The 17,978-nt window shown below is 46.9% G+C and overlaps 4 protein-coding genes across 6 annotated transcripts in view; all 4 read left to right on the forward strand.

Moving 5' to 3' along the window:
- The window catches only part of hoxc8a (homeobox C8a), a 3,253-nt gene extending 1,578 nt beyond the window's left edge, over positions 1-1,675 (forward strand). The window contains exon 2 of the mRNA XM_019895632.1: positions 74-1,675. Within this exon, the coding sequence (XP_019751191.1) occupies positions 74-384 (311 nt within the window). The 3' untranslated portion in view covers positions 385-1,675. The remainder of the gene's footprint in view (positions 1-73) is intronic.
- LOC109531359 (homeobox protein Hox-C10a-like) overlaps positions 1-17,978 on the forward strand; it is a 52,207-nt gene that overhangs the window by 17,741 nt on the left and 16,488 nt on the right. The window contains exon 1 of one of the 2 annotated variants that reach the window (XR_002171159.1): positions 3,660-4,614. The exons of the other annotated variant lie outside the window; for it this stretch is intronic. The gene's annotated coding sequence lies outside the window, so the exon portion shown is untranslated. Of the gene's footprint in view, positions 1-3,659; positions 4,615-17,978 lie in introns of those variants that run through there. 2 annotated transcript variants of the gene reach the window in all.
- hoxc6a (homeobox C6a) lies at positions 8,731-10,442 on the forward strand. 2 transcript variants are annotated; one of them, XM_019895630.1, is made up of 2 exons: positions 8,731-9,600; positions 9,961-10,442. In XM_019895630.1, exons 1-2 carry the CDS (start codon positions 9,192-9,194, stop codon positions 10,296-10,298), a joined length of 747 nt encoding a protein of 248 aa, XP_019751189.1. In that variant the 5' UTR covers positions 8,731-9,191; the 3' UTR covers positions 10,299-10,442. The 2 variants fall into 2 exon arrangements, with proteins under 2 accessions (XP_019751189.1, XP_019751190.1); XM_019895631.1 differs by having other exon boundaries at positions 9,964-10,442.
- hoxc5a (homeobox C5a) lies at positions 11,217-14,659 on the forward strand. The gene is made up of 2 exons (XM_019895633.1): positions 11,217-12,378; positions 13,954-14,659. The coding sequence occupies exons 1-2, from the start codon at positions 11,985-11,987 to the stop codon at positions 14,160-14,162; spliced, it is 603 nt and encodes a 200-aa protein (XP_019751192.1). The 5' UTR covers positions 11,217-11,984; the 3' UTR covers positions 14,163-14,659.

Here is a 17,978-nt window from a genome sequence, read left to right on the forward strand (position 1 = left end):
TGTTGGTCTGTGTGTGTGTGTGTCTCTTTTCACTTGGTTTTGTTTTAATTGCGTTCACTGTCTCCCCCTCAAGCCCCAGGACGACGCAACGGCAGGCAAACGTATAGCCGCTACCAGACTTTGGAACTGGAGAAGGAGTTTCTCTTCAACCCTTACCTGACCCGCAAGAGGAGGATCGAGGTGTCGCATGCCCTAAGCCTGACCGAGCGGCAGGTGAAGATCTGGTTCCAGAACCGCCGCATGAAATGGAAAAAGGAGAACAACAAGGACAAGTTTCCGGGTCAGAGGGGAGAGGCCGAGGCCGAGGAGGAGGGCAACGAGGACGGTGAAGGCGAAGAGCCGGAAGAGAAGGAAGCGGAAGAGGGAGAGGAGAGCAAGGAGTGATTTGATGGGCCTTTTTATGGTTATAGGGCTAAAAAAAAAGGGGGGGGGGACCGAGCTAGGTCTCATAAACGGAGCAGGAGTCGCAAGCGCGTCATCTTTATGACCACCCTTTCGTTTTGTCAAGTGGGAAAAAGACTCACAACAATGCCCCTGTCATCGATATCGGCACATTTAACATCCAACGGAATTGCCATTTTTTTCTGAAAAAGAAAGGAGAGGATCTCCATTTTGTCTTCAACATTTCAATTTCAACTGCTGCCCTTGCAAAATGAAAAACGAAAAGGGAAGTAAAACGCATGCTAGATTATTCAAAAATGGCTTCGATATTTGGGGACTACTGCATCCAAATCCGTTTCGACGACCGCGATGCAAACTGTAAATAGACAATTCATAATAATAATCAAAGGCATCACAAGACCTTGTAAACTCCACAGAGGGTTTTTAGTAGCGCGTTCAGTCAACATCGCGGCATTTTGTACAAACCACTCACCTTTTTATTATTATGATTATGATGATTATTATTGTCAGTGTTGACGTTTTATTTCCACATGGATGGCCTGAAAGCAGCCACGAGCTCCTCACACGCGCTTTTCTTTCTTTCTTTCTTTCTTTTTTGGCGGGTGTGGTGGGGGGGACCAGGGAATTGCAATCCTTTGAAATCCTTTGATGCTACCTAAACCGGGGGAGAATTGCAATAGAGATTTCTGAATATAGAGATTTCGGATCGTTTTTTTTTTTCATTTGAAAGTGTTATAGGCGCACACACGCAACTCGGCTACTTTCTTTCTCTTGTTCTCAAGTTCTGTCTGTAGCATTTAGCCAATCCTTGTTGAAGACAATGAATTCTGTTGGAGTCTTGGGAAGAGAATTAGCTCGAAGCCAAGCCAAGCAATGACCGGGTTGTTAACCTGCAGCCATGCACTCACTACCTAAACTGGCGAGCCGCAATGCCTGTGCACAGTACACACCTGCACTCTGAATTGTCCGGCTCCGAACGAACGCCAGACGTGTTGTTCCCCAACAACTCAAACTGCCTACAACGCACATTAGACGGCGCCTACCTGCAACAACCACAGCGAGTTTCCTTTGGATTTCTACGTGCTGATGAAATAGACTAGTTGCTTTTGTTTGGTTTGTTGTGCACTGAATATTTTAACCTTTGTGTATACGTCTTGTTCGAAATCGATGTTAACAAGTATGCTCGTTTCCCGGTGTTTTTCCTGTGAAAGACGACGTTGTCTCCTGCCATTGTTGATGTTCACTCACAAATAAAGATGATGGCTCACGATAATTTCTCACTGCTTCCTTTTTTATTACATGCAGCCTCCACCTGATTGCCTCCCTTCTCTCTCTCTCTTTCCCCCCCTCTTACGCACACACAAATATATGCATGAATAACGCCTGAGGCTCCCCCTTATAACAAAGCATGTTTTTTTGTTTGTTTTCCGAGAAATAGACTGATAATATATGCACACCCAAACACGTCCTCGTGGTGCTTGTACACTCAATATTAGGTCGCGATGCGGCATATCCGATTTTTTTAGCTTGTTCACTTTATATATATATATAGAGAGAGAGAGAGAGAGAGAGAGAGAGAGAGAGAGAGAGAGATACAGCAAGAAGTTAAAACATATTTCCATTTGTTTTTTGTGTGCAGGTTCACAGCGTGTAAAGTGTCCAACGACTTCTCCGATTTGATGAATCCTTTTAATAAATAATAGGATAATAAAAACTTGCTCTCTTTGGGGAGCATTTTTAATGAATTTTAGGATTAATATGTGAGATGAACAAAGATCCACTGCGTTATTAATAATGGTGAGGGTTAAGAATGCAGCGAGCAAGCAAGGTGTGGCTTGCAGCAGCACAATTGGGAGCAGGCTTCACACACAGCTGCCTTCATGCTTGGAACACACACACACACACACACACACACACACACACACACACACACACACGCACACACACACACACACACACACACACACACACACACACACACACACACACACACACACACAACCAGACCAAAAACGTATCCGACATTATAGTGGTTAAAACACAAACGTTACAATGGCACATAATGCATTCAAAGTTTATTGGTCATTCAAATTTCCCCAGTGTGGGACAAATAAAGTTATCTTATTCCACACGTTAAAACAATGCATCGAACCAAGTGCGTTTCGTTCAATTCGTTTCAAGTGTTCTGTTACAGTAAAATACTTCGAAATGACTTGACATGCTTGCACTCCTTTAGTGTAAAAATGTGTGTATATATATATATATATATATATATATATATATATATATATGGGGGTGTTGTGTGCGCGCGTTTTTATGAGTACAAAAACTTCTGGAGGCCTTCTGGATAAATACTCAATCGTTTGATGTTGCACTGTGCATTCATTAAACCCTCCACAAATAATGAAATTCTATATTACCCTTTTATCAATTTAGCCACACATACGCATATATATACTTTTTAAAAATTATATTTTGGTCAAATTATATATATGTATCACAATTTAAGGATTTTTGTGTGAGTACATCTGTTTGTTTCGTTTATTTGCAAGTGAATGCATTGGAAGCAAACGGTGTCGATTGTGAGTGCAGTTGAGTGTGGAAGCAAATGAACGGCATCGGGACGCTTGGCCAAATATTACCTATTTAAATGTAAAAAATTACATCGTCCATCCAATCACCTCGTTCTGTTTTCACACCCATTTTATGACATATGTACCTCTCAGTGGAACAAAATCTGTTGAATGGTGGTGCCCCTCTCCGCCACGGCACAATAAACTGTCGTCGCTTCTTTTAATTTGCCTTGGATTTGTACACACCATCCCGGATGTGTCCTCTGTGGCAACATTTGGTGTGTGGCGTGTACACATCGGCCTATATCTTGTGTGCGTGTTTTCACCAGAGGGCTGACATCAGCACTAAAGTTTAGTGGAGCTGTTGTAAACTTTATTGGTGGTGTAAAGGCGAGGATGACCGGCCTTTTTTTTTGCGTCTTTGTGTCTGCTCGCTGCTGGCAGTCCCCGGTGCGCCTTCCTCCCAAATCCTTCCTTTCATCGTCAAATTACACGGGTTCGTTTTCTTTTGGGCCGAGTGTCGTTCGGTGTGCATTTCCAACGCTGGACGACTACTATTTGCTCCAAGGTCGATTGAATGTGCTGCATTATCGTCTGTGTTCCTCTGGAATTCGATGCGTATCTGCAATTGAGTGTGTGTGTGTGTGTGTGTGTGTGTGTGTGTGTGTGTGTGTGTGTGTGTGTGTGTGTGTGTGTGTTTTGCTGCATTGGAGGCAGTGCTTCATCTAAATCCTACTGTGTCAGGTGTGGTGCATGTGCAGCGCCATTCGGCATTGCCTTCCTTGGTCTAAAACGGCAACATGTTGAAGTTTGTTGAATTTGATCGGTTGGAGAGGCAGTGCGCGCTCTTGATTGGGCGCGTTGCATCATGTGAATGAAGGAAGGCTCCAGAGGCCTTCAATTGGCTTCGTCCTTCGTCTGATTCCACTCACGGCTCCTCCTCTCTTAATTGTGCGCTTGTTTATTTGCCCTGCACGCCGTGAATTATTGACGATTGCGTCATTAAAAATTGCTTGTCTATTACGCTGTCGTCTGCAGTGCGTCCTCCTCTCGGTCATCTTTGCTGCCCTACAGCATATACCCTGAAATGTCAGCATTCGAGCTGCGTCTCTTGCGGCTGTTTCCTTTTATTCATGCTGTATATTTGCTGCACTGGAAAGAAGGGGGAATGGCAAAGATGGGTGCAAACATTCCTGGTTGTTAAAGGGAGAAATTTACAGCTGAGTAATAAAAGTTTACGACTCACGGCTCGCCGTGATTGGCTGCAGCGAGCCACGTGGCTCACGCTGTATGAACATGAACTTTATGCTGTTGTCTATTCCCCGCTCCTTCCTTTGAATCGGCAGCAGAGCAGGCTGCAGTTGTGTAAAAGCGTCCCTTTTCTCCACTCGAACGTGGGCACCTAACACGTTTGGACCGTCGTTCGCGCCTCCTGATGCGGGCATCTTGGAGACAGCCTCCGCTTCGCGCAGCCAGCCTGCAGCCAGCCGCTCTCCCTCCGGAAGACGGAAGGAAAAGGAGCTGCAAAAACGGACTTTGCCATGCTGTATCCTCATAGGCTGCGTGCGTGCGCGCGCGCGCATTCCTGCGCGAGCGAGCGTGGGCAGTCAAGATGAGCGCCAGCCGAGCCCCGACGGAGGTAGGACTGCGCATTTCTCTCCTTCGTCTTTCTGCTCGTGTTTGGATGTGGCCTCGTGGGCGAAGCAGATGCGCCTGAGATGATGGCAGGGTGCGTGCATGGGGTCGCGTGTGACTCATGGGAGCCCCCACGCCGCAGGGGCGGCGCTGGCTGGCTTGCTGGCGGCCAAGAGTACCTGAGCGGCCACTTCCACGGCTCCGCATTTGAACGCTGATGTGGCCAGTGGGCCGTTAGCAATTAGCCGGATACTCTTTTTTTAAGACACACCCTGTCATGATTACTGTGAGGGCTGACTGATGCATTGTAATTAAGTTGTTGTTTTTGTTACGTTCAAGGTTCTGCCAAGAGGCTGCTGTGTATCACACTCACACACAAACACATGCATACACACGCCGGTAAAATGAGGTTTGCACTGATCCCGTAGTAGGGCCCCACAGTGCCCCCTAGCGACCAGCCTTGTTGCAAGTGGAAGTGGGCGGGGCAGTTGTTGTTTTGAGCTCCTTCCTGTCTCGCTGTGGATGTCAGCTGACCCACTTACGAGTGCTTTTGTGTGTGTGTGCGTGTGTGTGTGTGTGTGTGTGTGTGTGTGTGTGTGTGTGTGTGTGTGTGCGCGCGCGCGCGTGTGTGTGTGTGTGTGTGTGTGTGTGTGTGTGTGTGTGTGTGTTGGCGAAGTCTGCGAATGCTAACTTGGAGAAGCTCCACTTTGTGCCGATCAACGCCTCACGTTGCTTTCTGTATGCAAGACACTATCACACCTTGAGGAGGTTGCATGATCATCTTTATTGTCGTTCATATGTACTGACATTAGGAATTATAATCACAGCTATAGAGGAGAAGTGTGTGTGGTGCCGAGGAGCTGCTCACTTGTTACTCAAAATATACATCAAAATTGTCAGTAAACGCATTTCAGCTTTTTCCCTGACGAAATTTGACCTCCCCCACCCCGTCCCAAAAATAAATAAATAAATTAAATCCCAGCATACACGTGCGGATAACAGCTGCGCCCTTTGAGTGTATGTGAATGTGTGTGTGTGTGTGTGTGTGTGTGTGTGTGTGTGTGTGTGTGTGTGTGTTTGTGTGCGTGTGCGTGAGTGTGTTTGTGTGCGTGTGCGTGTGCGTGTGTGTGTGTGTGTGTGTGTGTGTGTGTGTGTGTGTGTGTGTGTGTGTGTGTGTGTGTGGGTCTGTGATTTGGCTTTCAGTATTATGTGTTTGGGCCTCAAAACCAATTTCATGTCCCTATCACGTGTGTACAAACATTTTACAAAATGTGGATTTGCGGCTCCACGACGTAATCATGCGCGTGTGTTTCAGATTCTCCTTGCCCCTTTTTACATGGTGACGTGAATTGTGTTCTTTAAACGATATTCGCGTGGGGTGTATGTTTCCTTCGTGCCGAAAATCGACAATGGCCTTCTACGCTGCAGGAAAAATGTAATTATTTTCCAAATGGTGCTTCTTCTTGCCTCGTTAATCCTCACGAGCCGCCCTTGCAAGTGGTTTGTTGTCCCCTTGCGAGGCTCTGCTGCTGTAAAGGTCTGCACAAAGAAGCAAACAGGCCATTTTAGAACATGTGCTGCATGTACCGCGATGCCGCTCAGATCACACAAAAAATAAAAAGCAGAAGGGCGGAATGCTTCTTGTTTTGTATTCGTAAATAAAGGTCCATTGAAGTCCTCCATCTGTCCCCATCACCACATTTATAACTCCCGACAAGGCAAAAGTTTTTTTTGCCCACTAATGGCCCTAATTTATGACGTGTGGATCAACATGCCGCTTGCCGGGCACTGGCTTCCCGAGTGCATAACGAGCATAAAGTCCAACACTTCCGGACCTAATTGGGCCAGCCTGCCACACTAAAGTGCCTATAGACAGTTTTACATTATGTTCCAGCCAGAATTAGGAAGGCGAGCAAAACGGGGAGACATCAGGGCTTGCCAGCCCAAAGATCCCTGCGGGCTGCGTTTTAATCATGACGAATTATGTAGAAATTGTACACTTGCCATAAAAAATAACAGTGTGTCACGTGAAAAACCACCCAAAAAAGCAGTTTTACGTGCATGAACTCGCTGAGTTAAAAGCCTTGGATTGGAAATAAAAAGAGCCGACATAATAATAATAATTATTATTATAATAATAATAATAGTTGTACTTGTAATAATAATAATAATAATTATTATTATTATCATGATCATGATTATTGTTGTTATTATTATTATTATTATTATTGTTATCGTTATGATTATGATGATTATACAAGTTAATTAAAGGCAGTGGGGTTGGTCAGTATCGAGGCGTCCTTTTTTTGCGTTTTGTTTTAGTTTTGTTCCCGAGATGCTCGGGATGAAAGTGGAACTGCAAAAGGCTGCCTTGGCGCAGCTCAAGCTGCCCGTGACGCGCGCATGATGGGCCCGCAATAAACGCGTAAAACACGAAGGCAAGTCTGACCTCTCCAATTGTGCAGTGCGGTGGGTGAATCTCTGCTGCATTCCAGCCGTGCAGCCTACGTCGCGGCGCACATTGCAGGCTTCGCTCCTCGCCTTTTATTTACAGACCAAACTTGACGCTGTGTCTGCCACTTCTTGACAGTTGCTGTGTGGGGATATGAAAATGTTCAAAGTACAATTTTAATTAATTTGTCGAATTCAGAGGGATGCCAGCACATAACCAAGAGCGTTTTAAAAAGAGAAGAAGAAAAGAAAATGATCAAGCCTGCAATGTAAAACGAGCGCATATATTTTTTGACGTGATCCTGAGATCCAGGCAGAGCACACGCACGCATGCCGCCCGCCAAACATTTGCTGCAAAGGCGGATGGATAGTCACCGTGCACATATGGCCACAAATAAGGTGGAGGGAAGGAACGTTTTATGGCAAGTCACTTCCTCGTCTTTGTTGTCTCTTTGGTGGGCTGTCGAGGCATGCACAACAAATCAACGAGGCAGCCTGTAAATGCACTTTGGAATCAGGACGGATTGTTTTCCAGTGTTTGACCAGTTGAAAAGTCACCCCGTAAACATTTTATTTCTACTCAGTGTATTGCTGTTATATTATGTTGTTAGGTTGGGGACAACGACAAGAAACAAGTCACTCGCTGCAGCCAATTTATCAGCGCATGCAGAACAAAAGTGCAGCAATGCTAATATCCGTTTGGAGTTGGACAAGTCACACTGCGGGCAGACAATCGCTCAAGTTTTGTGTGTTGGTGGTGCGCCTCAAAAGCAATTTCCAAGGCCATTATTTGTCGCTCACATAATCATCAGTTTGCATGGTGGACGACGAAGGAATGCACACGTATGACGGCAACCACTCAGCACTTCACAACCAGCTGCTTAAAAAGCCTCGCTGGCAGTCGCGTGTGTGGAGTATATTTCTATCTGAAGACCGAGTGGGGTTTTGACAGTAATAATGCTCATAAAAGCACTTTTTTCTTGTTCTTTTTTTACACGTTTGTGCTTGCAGGCGGCCATCTCGTGTTGCTGCAGGGATAGTTTTTGGTGGGCTGGGGAGCGTGTTTTATTGCCCTCGCTTTCACAAGAGAGACCATCGACGCATTCATACACCACCTCCCCCTGTTCACTGCAAGGTTTTGGAAATAGCTCGCACGTCTAGCAATTTATCACGCCGTGGAAACTTTGGCGCCATACGAGAAAGTCATCGATGTGGCCTGTATAAATATGAAATGTCAATTTTCATCGGTAACATTCCGCTTGGAGAAAGAATCTGTGTGTGTGTGTGTGTGTGAGTGTGTGTGTGTGTGTGTGGGTGTGTGTGTGTGTTTGCGTGTGTGTGTGTGTGTGTGTGTGTGCGTGCGTGCGTGCGTGCGTGCGTGCGTGTGTGGTGTTAAATGTATTTGCATGGGAAACATTCAATATTTGAGTCACAACACGCGTTTATACCGAATGCGGTATTAGTAAATAATATCCTTCACGACTCTTTGGACAGGATTTGAATGTAAACGTGCCCACTCCATGTCATCAGTCACATTTGCCTTTATGAAAGTAAACACTTCCTTGACGGTTGCTGCGCTCACAAGACGAGTGCGCACGGTGTGTGTGTGTGTGTGTGTGTGTGTGTGTGTGTGTGTGTGTGTGTGTGTGTGTGTGTGTGTGTGTGTGTTCACGCGCAAGCGTTTGTGTCGCTTCCATGTTTCTCGGCATTTTGCACGAATGCTCCATGCAGCTCTGGGCTCGGAGCGAGAGTTTCGACCGCACTCCCGCCTCGCCATTGGTGGAGCCGGGTCAGCTGACTTGGTCATATTGTCTGCGAGCGAGACAAGCCTCGACTATCACACTGGGCTTTGTGCGTCTTCAGCGGAGATTGCAAACTAATAATTTTGAATCGCCAAAGGCAGACAAGTAGAGGTGCTATCACGGGGTACACCAGGGAAAGAGGGAGAGAGTGAGAGAGAGAGCGAGGGAGAGAGAGAGAGAGAAAGGGGGGGAGAGAGGGGAAAAAAGAGAGAAGAGGAGCTCGCGGAAAGGTGTGGTTGGCTGACACACACGAGAGGGAGATTTACTGGGAAGGAAGATTGAAAAGCGAGCGATAAAGAAGTGGGCAGAGTTGCAGAAGAGGCCAGGTATGAATTCGTATTTCGCCAACCCGTCGCTCTCCTGCCATCTGTCCGGCGGCCAAGAGGTTCTGCCCAACGTGCCCATCAACTCCAGCACCTATGACACAGTCAGACACTTCTCATCGTACGGCGCCGCAGCCGTGAGCCAGAACCATCGGATATACGCCGCCGGCCCTTTCTATTCGCCCCAGGACAACGTGGTGTTCGGCTCGGGCCGGCCCCAGTACGACTACGGCTCCGGAGTCTTCCTGCAGGACAAAGACGTGCTGCCCAGCTGTAGGCAGGCAAACGTGGGACTGAGTGGCGCGCAGAGCCACATCGGCCAAGATTACGCGTTGGAGCAGAGCAGGGCGGCCCAGGATCAGAAGAGCAACATCCCGATCTACCCGTGGATGCAGCGCATGAACTCACACAGCGGTGAGTTTTACTAGCAGCCAATCAATTCAGGGAATGGGCCCCCTTTTACGATTTGTCTCACCAAGAGAGTAAGCTACTTTTTATGGCCCCATAAAACACGACTGTATCTCCTTGACTTGTAGATGGGCCTTTTGCATGTGCGAACAAACAGCTTGCGCGCCGAACTCGTGTACATGCTTGCATTTATTGATACAGCAAGGCCAACATGTCCTCCAAGACGCAGGACAATCCCCCCACCCTCCACCCCCAGCCCAAATAAACTCACACACCACTCACCCAATTCATCAATTCATCAATCAATCAATCAATCAATCAGTCAAATCAAAACATCTTCATTGAACGGGCGACTTTCTACCCCAGCAGGAGTGGGCTACGGGACAGATAGACGCAGGGGACGACAGATCTACTCCCGCTACCAGACTCTGGAGCTGGAGAAGGAGTTCCACTTCAACCGCTACCTGACTCGCCGCAGACGCATCGAGATCGCGAACGCGCTCTGCCTGACCGAGCGCCAGATCAAGATCTGGTTCCAGAACCGACGCATGAAGTGGAAGAAGGAGAGCAACCTGACCTCCACAGTGGCCGGAGCCGAGTCCACGGCCGCCACGCAAGACGACGAACGCGGCGGAGGCGGCGGCGGAGGAGGCGGCGCGCCGAAAGAAGACGAGGAGAACGAGGATAAGAAACAGAAGGAATAGTTCCAGCCACGTGGAAAATAGAACAACAACATTACTACCTAAAAATGGAGCTGAAACGGACCACACTGCATGAAGGCTCCCTCTCCTCGTCCTCATCGCGCGGGGGTGATGAGCCTTAAAAAATAACAAGAAGAAGAAGAAGAAGAAAAAAAAAAACAAAAAAAAACAATCCCAATAATTCCAGCCACTTTCTGATTCCCGTGATTCTGGATCACTATTATGTTATTATTATTATTATTATTATGATTATTATTTTTATTATTATCCTCTCCCACTTGCATTGTGCAAATAATTAAAACAAACGAAGAATTAATTCCTACGTGGTTTCCAATGCCAGTAGCAACTATTTAACCGCAGCCATTGCATCACTGTGAAGTATGTGCACACCAAATCCAGTGTTAAGTTTGTCTCGACATTCCGCGGACGGAAGGATTCGGACCCTTCGTTTGGTCACAGTGTCATGCATGCAGGCTACTACTTGAATATATAGAGATGATGTAAACATAGCTCTTGCAGAAACGTGAACGTTGCGCGAAGAGACTGCTGCACACACACACACACACACACACACACACACACGCACACACGCACACACGCACACACGCACACACGCACACAAAATATGTGCCTGTGTACAGGCCGCTGATCAACTCAGCAAATATGCAAATCCTTCAAGACTGAATGTGCATTTAGTTGCTTTGATAAACAACGCACAACACCAAATTGCGCTTACTCCCCTTTTTTGAGCCTTTGACACAATTCCTTGTGAAATATATTTGTACACGTCATTTTTTATTTTACAAGTTCTTGTTTTGTCATAATTGTGTATCATATGGAATAAAATATTTGTAAAAATGTGCCTTTTGTGAAGTGTACCTTAATGGGGGCTCTGGTGAGGGGGTGGGAGGAGCACCACGGCTTGTCTGTGTTGAGTTTGTGGGTCTTAAAAAAAGTGGAGTGGGGAACTTAGTTTGGTCACCCTTTCCCAGAAACACCTTATGGACTTGGGAATAGTCCAAAAACATTTTCTTATGGGCATAATAGGTGCTGAACGTTTTGGACTATTGGGTGCTTTACTGAAAATAACAGGACGTTTACAGATCACGACAATCCAACACTTTCCAAAAAAAAAGCACTGCTTTGAACATTCTTGTAATTTTATGTCATTCATTTATTGTTGTATTTTTTATGAGAATGGCGAACGAGTGGATGATTGCAGAGTTCGGTGTGTCCAAAGCGCGTGCCCTTCCCTTCCCGGGCCGTCTTGCCCCCTTCCCAACAGCAGATGACGCTCTTGTCCTACTCTGATGGTCTTTTTCGCGAACGTCTGCTTGCCCTGCTCCCCAGCAGCAGCAGCTCGAAGTTTACTGGACACGTCTTTGCCATTCATCAATATCCCCATTGAGTATCAACGCCAATTTATGACTGGCCAACATCCGCACGTGATCCCATACAAATAGGCCATATTTGGGCAGCGCGCATCGGATCAAGGATTAAAAAAAACATACCAAAGGCCACTCCGCCTATAAATCCCGGATTATTTTTTTCTTTAAAAGCGAGGCTGTTTTTTTTTTCTTCTTTCAAACGTGGCTACCAAGAAAAGCAATGATCAACACAAATCAGAGACGAAGAGCAGCGTCTATCCAGCAAGCATCTGGGCGCTGAAAGTGTCGCGCGATTTTGAAAATGAGCTCTAATATTGACAGCTGCAGTGTGAGGCAAGCGGGCGAGACAAGTTGTGCGATGTTTGGCTTCGTCGGGCGTCACCGAGTCGTCAGTGGGAGCGCCACATTCTCGCGGCCGGTGCCCGCAGCTTCGCTCGGGCGGGAAGAGATGCGAAGGAGCCCGAGAGGCAGCCCAGGGGAGGCTCCTCTGCCGCCGGGACCTCACACGCACGGCCGCGGCGCTGACAGAGCCCCGCGGAGGAGGGCCCAGTCCAGCGGTGAGCGCAGCCACGAAGGCGGCCCGAGTGCGGGAAAGGCGCAAGCGGGCTCGCGGAAGGCGGAGGGCAGCCAGCCGCAAAGCAGTGAGCACGAACCTCAGATTTATCCGTGGATGACCAAACTGCACATGAGCCACGGTAAACTTTGCGTCTGTCTTCTCACTCCCTCTTTCGCGCTGCTCCACTTCTTTTCGAGCGCTCCACTTTCCCTCTTGAGTTTTATAGGCCAAACGCAGGAAATAATAAAAACTCGCGGCCATAAATTTTATGACAAAGGCATCCATTGCTCGTAAAGCTGCTCTATTACGGCGAAGAGGTGATTTGAGGGCTGATTTATGCTGCAGTAATTGGACCACAGGATCAAACTGCATGTGACAAAATTATCAAATAATATTACTGATTCATCCGTATACTATTTTCTTTGTTGCTTTTCTAATTCGTCCCATGCAGTGCAACGTGTATATATGCTTTACATGATCGGTGCGTGTGTGTGTGCGTGTGTGTGTTTGAAGCTTTAGCCTTAAATTGAACTCTGGGAATCACCAATGACCTGACCCTAGGCTGAACTCTTCACCTCGAAAAGATTTGAATAGGCATGCATGCACTCTTTTGCACGCAGCGGAGCCACACGTTGGACGGCCAACCATTGTGTTTTCTCTTACTTCACACGCATGCAAACATCGCAGCCTGCCAGACAGGCAGCACGCCCCAGGAAGGCTTCAAAATGTCCGACTATTTGTTTAGTTGCAGCCTCTGAGTGTCTGGGCATCGCAATATAGAGAAAACGGTGAGTGAAATATTCACAGTCTGCATTTTCAGACTTGTTATTTCATTCTAAGTGTTGTGGTATGGGCCGCCATGAGGCCAGCAGTCTTTGAGGTTGAGCAAAACTACCATTTCGTCTCTAAATTGAAATGTATCGAGCAAAATTCAGCGTTGTGTAATTTGACTGTGAAGTCTGTTCATTTCAAGTCACAATGCACGCAAACGTCCCCTAAAGGTCCGTTTTGATTGACACTGGCATGCCCTTTTTTAAGACCATGAGGCATTTCTAAGTGGTTTGTAGCACGTTTCACAACACGATAAGAGAGTCGAAATATTAGACACAGCTCTCGTGTATACACGGAAATAAAGCAACAACAAACATTATTGTGAAACCACTGCGTCGTTTATCCAGGCAAATCAAAAACGTGTCTTCTTTAAAAATGTGCAGTTTGCTACGACTGTAATGTGCACCGCACAGAGGAACCGAGGAACTTTTGCTTTTAATGCTAAGATATTTGGAATGTTTTTATTTTCAAATGAAATTCTTCGTTCCTTAAATTACATGCCCAGTCGGGGAAAGGTGCTTCGACCACCTCGTTTTCGTCGATTCCTCTTGAACACAAGGTGTATCATGAGTAGAACAGAAAGAAAAGCAAACATGTAATGCTTCATTCTGATGACAGCGATTTCGGTGATTATCAAGAAAACCTTGGCAAATGGCTTCACGTCAGTTCTGCAGTTCAAATCATAAGAGGTGTGTTTGTCGCCCTCGCTATATTTGTCGAAACCTTTCGTTGTACAAAGGAACAAGAAACTACAGAAACAAGAAACAAAGACCACACCACGTAGCCCCCCCCCCCCCCCCCCCCCCCCCCCCCGACCTTTTTAGACAAAAGACCTTCTGAACGAACGTCCGTTGATTGCTAACTTGTGTTTGCAACACGGCAGAATCGGAGGGCAAGCGCTCGAGGACGAGCTACACCCGCTACCAGACTCTGGAGCTGGAGAAGGAGTTCCACTTCAACCGCTATCTGAGCCGCCGCAGGCGCGTCGAGATCGCGCACTCGTTGTGTCTCAACGAGAGACAGATCAAGATCTGGTTCCAGAACCGGCGCATGAAGTGGAAGAAGAACTCCAAGATCAAAGTGAAGGAATAAACGCAAATTGCATCACCGCATATGGAGCATGCAGAGAGCGGCCTGACTTGCGGATGAACTGCGGGGAGCAATGACGTCATGGCAGCGCACCGCGGCTCTTCATCAGCAATTATGTGTCACGCGTTGCTGTTTGGGACCCACTCTATTGACTCTCACTCACGTTGATCAATTGTTTTGCGTTGCTAACTGGATTTATGTGGCCAATTCGACGATCAGACCACTTTGGGGGCGCCGACCACTTATGCATGCGCCTAATTGGGATTACCGTGCCGATAAAACCACGTCAACTTTTCCCTCATCAAACGTTCTCCGTGTACCATGTTGTGTTTGGTGCGTTCTTTGCGAGTGACTAATTAATCTATGTAACCCGATACAACTGTATGGCGATACAGTGATGTGGGGGAAAAATAATCTCTGTTGACTTCCGGTGCCCTGTGAATAAATAGCATCATTGATAGTTTCATCGTTGACTGTAACCAATAAAGTGATGACATGCACTATTTGTGTTTTCTTTCCACTTATGACGTTCTTTTTATGGCATTTGACAACGTTTACGCCTCGTGGTGGCGTAACGACGCGTCGTTTAAACAATGAGCTCACATTTGTAGTCTGGTTGCAAGTCGAGCGACAAACGCGCAATCAAGTTTAAGGCCCCCATTAAACTTTATTGCCCTCGTTTCCGGACAAACTGTTTCCTGTTTTGCTAGGAGAAGGAAGGGAAGCCCCGGCCTCGCCCGGGCCTCGCCTCGGCCTTGCATCGCCTCCCACTTCCCATGCGGAAAACGACACGCACGCAGCTAAAGTTCGCTGTCCTTTTTACAAGACAACATCTGGTCACAGCGTCCATAACGCTCTTGACGCAACAATTGCATGGCAGCGCACACCCCGTGTATACCGCGTTGTCCTTTTTTTTGCTGGTTTGTTTTTAAACGCACAAGGGCTTGAATGGGAACCCCCCGGCGAAGGAATAAAATAAGAAATCAAGGGGACTCACCTGAATCCCAATCAAACTTACTTGGTGCTTTCAAGAAGAGAAAATCGGCGTCTACTGTTTTTCCCTGCGGCGTGGGCCTGTATTGAACGCCCCTCGTTTTGCCCCGCATGGCAGTCTTTTTTTCGGGTATTTTAAAGTTTACAAGGTTACATATGCCAATTGGCCGGAGCAGGCCCCGTGAATGGTGCTTGGGAAGCACGTGGTGTCATTTAAGTGGCTTTTATGGCCTGGAAGGGCTGACAAACCTTCGATATATACACATCATATATAATCTTAACTGTCCGGAGATCACAGCTGCTGGCTGGCCGCGTGCATGCCTGCGTGTGTACGCCTGATCTGGGCCGCGGAGGGCTCGCTGCAAGGCACGATCGGGCAACTCGGACGCCGGGCATGTAAGTTGCCCCGAAGCCCGTATTCACCGTCCATGTCACTGTTTTACGAAAACGGTGCCAACCAATTATTTTCACGTCGCACATGCATTTTATTGGAAAGGGTCCCGTGTACATGCGTGGATTTGACGCAGGATTTTCGGATCGTTGAACACGGTCAAAACCAATCGTAAATACAAACATCTTTTACGGTAAGTGGCACGTTGTCGTTGAACGCAATGCCATTTAGTTATTCAGATAAAACTTGTCAACAATTGGAAATCTGTATGTGTGTGTTCAGGCGCTTTTAGGCTTTTTAATTGTGTAAGCAAACCTAAATGTGTTTTGTTGTGTAACAAAACGAATAAAACAAAATGCGTGCGTGTGTGCGTTTGAGTGTGTTTGCGTGTGAGTGTGACGAATGAGTGCAGCGTCGTTGTGGTTTCGTGCTGCAGACAGCCGTGAAAACGCTTTGGAAATATTCCACTGAAATTTTGTCGTGCTGCATGTGCAAATTCAAATCCCTGCAAACAAAAATCCTTTACCCCCCAAAAAAACGTGGACATGTCTGCTTGACTGAATTTAATGCTGTTGATGAGTGAGTGAGCTAAACTGTATTTTGTGTGTGTGTGTGTGCGTGTGTGTGTGTGTGTGTGCGTGTGTGTGTGTGCGTGTGTGTGTGTGCGTGTGTGTGTGTGCGTGTGTGTGTGTGCGTGTGTGTGTGTGCGTGTGTGTGTGTGCGTGTGTGTGTGTGCGTGTGTGTGTGTGCGTGTGTGTGTGTGCGTGTGTGTGTGTGCGTGTGTGTGTGTGCGTGTGTGTGTGTGCGTGTGTGTGTGTGCGTGTGTGTGTGTGCGTGTGTGTGTGTGCGTGTGTGTGTGTGCGTGTGTGTGTGTGCGTGTGTGTGTGTGCGTGTGTGTGTGTGCGTGTGTGTGTGTGCGTGTGTGTGTGTGCGTGTGTGTGTGTGCGTGTGTGTGTGTGCGTGTGTGTGTGTGCGTGTGTGTGTGTGCGTGTGTGTGTGTGCGTGTGTGTGTGTGCGTGTGTGTGTGTGCGTGTGTGTGTGTGCGTGTGTGTGTGTGCGTGTGTGTGTCGTAGAGCCACAGGCTGCTCGGCCAGTTGAACGGAGCCTCTTATTTTCTCATGTCAGTTGTGAAGTCTTCATTTTGACTTGAGTTGTCTCTTTGTGTTGCCATGTTATTGCAGCGTCAGCAGCAACAAGATTGTTCCTTTCAACGATGGGCTTTTTGTTTTATTTCCGCGTTTCGTGTGGAGCATGCTGATGCGTAGTATACTTCCGTTAGGGGGCACTGTGGGACACACTCCAAAAGTGCATTTGCTTGTGTGTGTGTGTGTGTGTGTGTGTGTGTGTGTGTGTGTGTGTGTGTGTGTGTGTGTGTCCTCTTACAGTAAACTCTTCACGTCCAGTATATATTTTGGGACCATTTGTGGAGCCCACGTTACGCCAAATGTGCACCTTTTAATGACGGGAATGGCTACTAAACCAAATTTTGTGTTTATATGCACTTTTCGCCTTCGCGCCTCAGGATTGAAAGTGGAGCATTCGCTTTCAGCGGCAGCGCGTGCACGCCTGTGTTTGTGTGTGCGCGATGCCGCGCGTGCGCTCTTGTTGTTGCTTTCTCTGACCTGTGCAGCCGACACGGTCATTATTCAAGATGCCCAGGTCACTTCCGGGTGACTTTTCCTTTGTCTCGGCCCACATTGCAAATATCAAGTCGCACTGCATCGCGCTTCCCGAATGTGAGCACAAAGTCGGCTTCTGTTAACCTGATTGCGTGAGTGGGCTTTCTAGTGATCGAGGTTTATGTTTTAGTGTTGTGTCAAAACGGCCCGTCCTAAATGTTTCTCCTCAATCCTTGTTCAGCTAGTGTTTTTCCCCCTCTTCTTTCTCCGGCATCCTTGGCCCATTTGTAAGTAAATCATCGAAGCAAAAATTAAACGACGATCGAACAATGTATGAAAATACAAATGGAAGTAAACATTTCTCATCAATTAAACAAATCCTCTGGTTGGAATTAAATCGCCTTACATTTAAAAAAGGAGCCAGCGCAACATTTATTCAACGTCCCCCAAAACCAAATGAACACGCAAAAGGTTGTAATTAGCCATCGAAATAATTTAGGTGCAGTGAGTGTGGAGTTTTTTTTCCTCACCTCACATGGACGTTCATGAGTTGCAGGCCGACACACGAGAAGCAGCGCTCTTGTCAATCGAATGATTACAAACTAAAACTTTGTGCGTAACGAAAAAAAAAATTATTTTGAAAGGAAGTTATCCTGCGCGGCTTAGCCGATCCACTTATTTGCAACAAGTTGCTTGTCAGTCAGAAAAGGAACATGTAAGACAAAGTTAGCAACAAAATAAATGTGTGGAAAAATACATTTTGTATCAAATGAAAATGTGTCCATGATTTGTTCAGAACGTTGAACAAAATACAAA

The sequence above is a fragment of the Hippocampus comes genome, unplaced genomic scaffold (assembly GCF_001891065.2).
Source record: "Hippocampus comes isolate QL1 unplaced genomic scaffold, H_comes_QL1_v1.1 scaffold113, whole genome shotgun sequence".
Lineage (NCBI taxonomy): Eukaryota > Metazoa > Chordata > Actinopteri > Syngnathiformes > Syngnathidae > Hippocampus > Hippocampus comes.

Coding starts and splice junctions, on each gene's coding strand:
- hoxc6a (XM_019895630.1), top strand. CDS start 9,192: ATGAATTCGTATTTCGCCAACCCGTCGCTCTCCTGCCATCTGTCCGGC. Junction 9,601..9,960: donor GCGCATGAACTCACACAGCG/GTGAGTTTTACT, acceptor TTTCTACCCCAG/CAGGAGTGGGCTACGGGACA.
- hoxc5a (XM_019895633.1), top strand. CDS start 11,985: ATGAGCTCTAATATTGACAGCTGCAGTGTGAGGCAAGCGGGCGAGACA. Junction 12,379..13,953: donor CAAACTGCACATGAGCCACG/GTAAACTTTGCG, acceptor GCAACACGGCAG/AATCGGAGGGCAAGCGCTCG.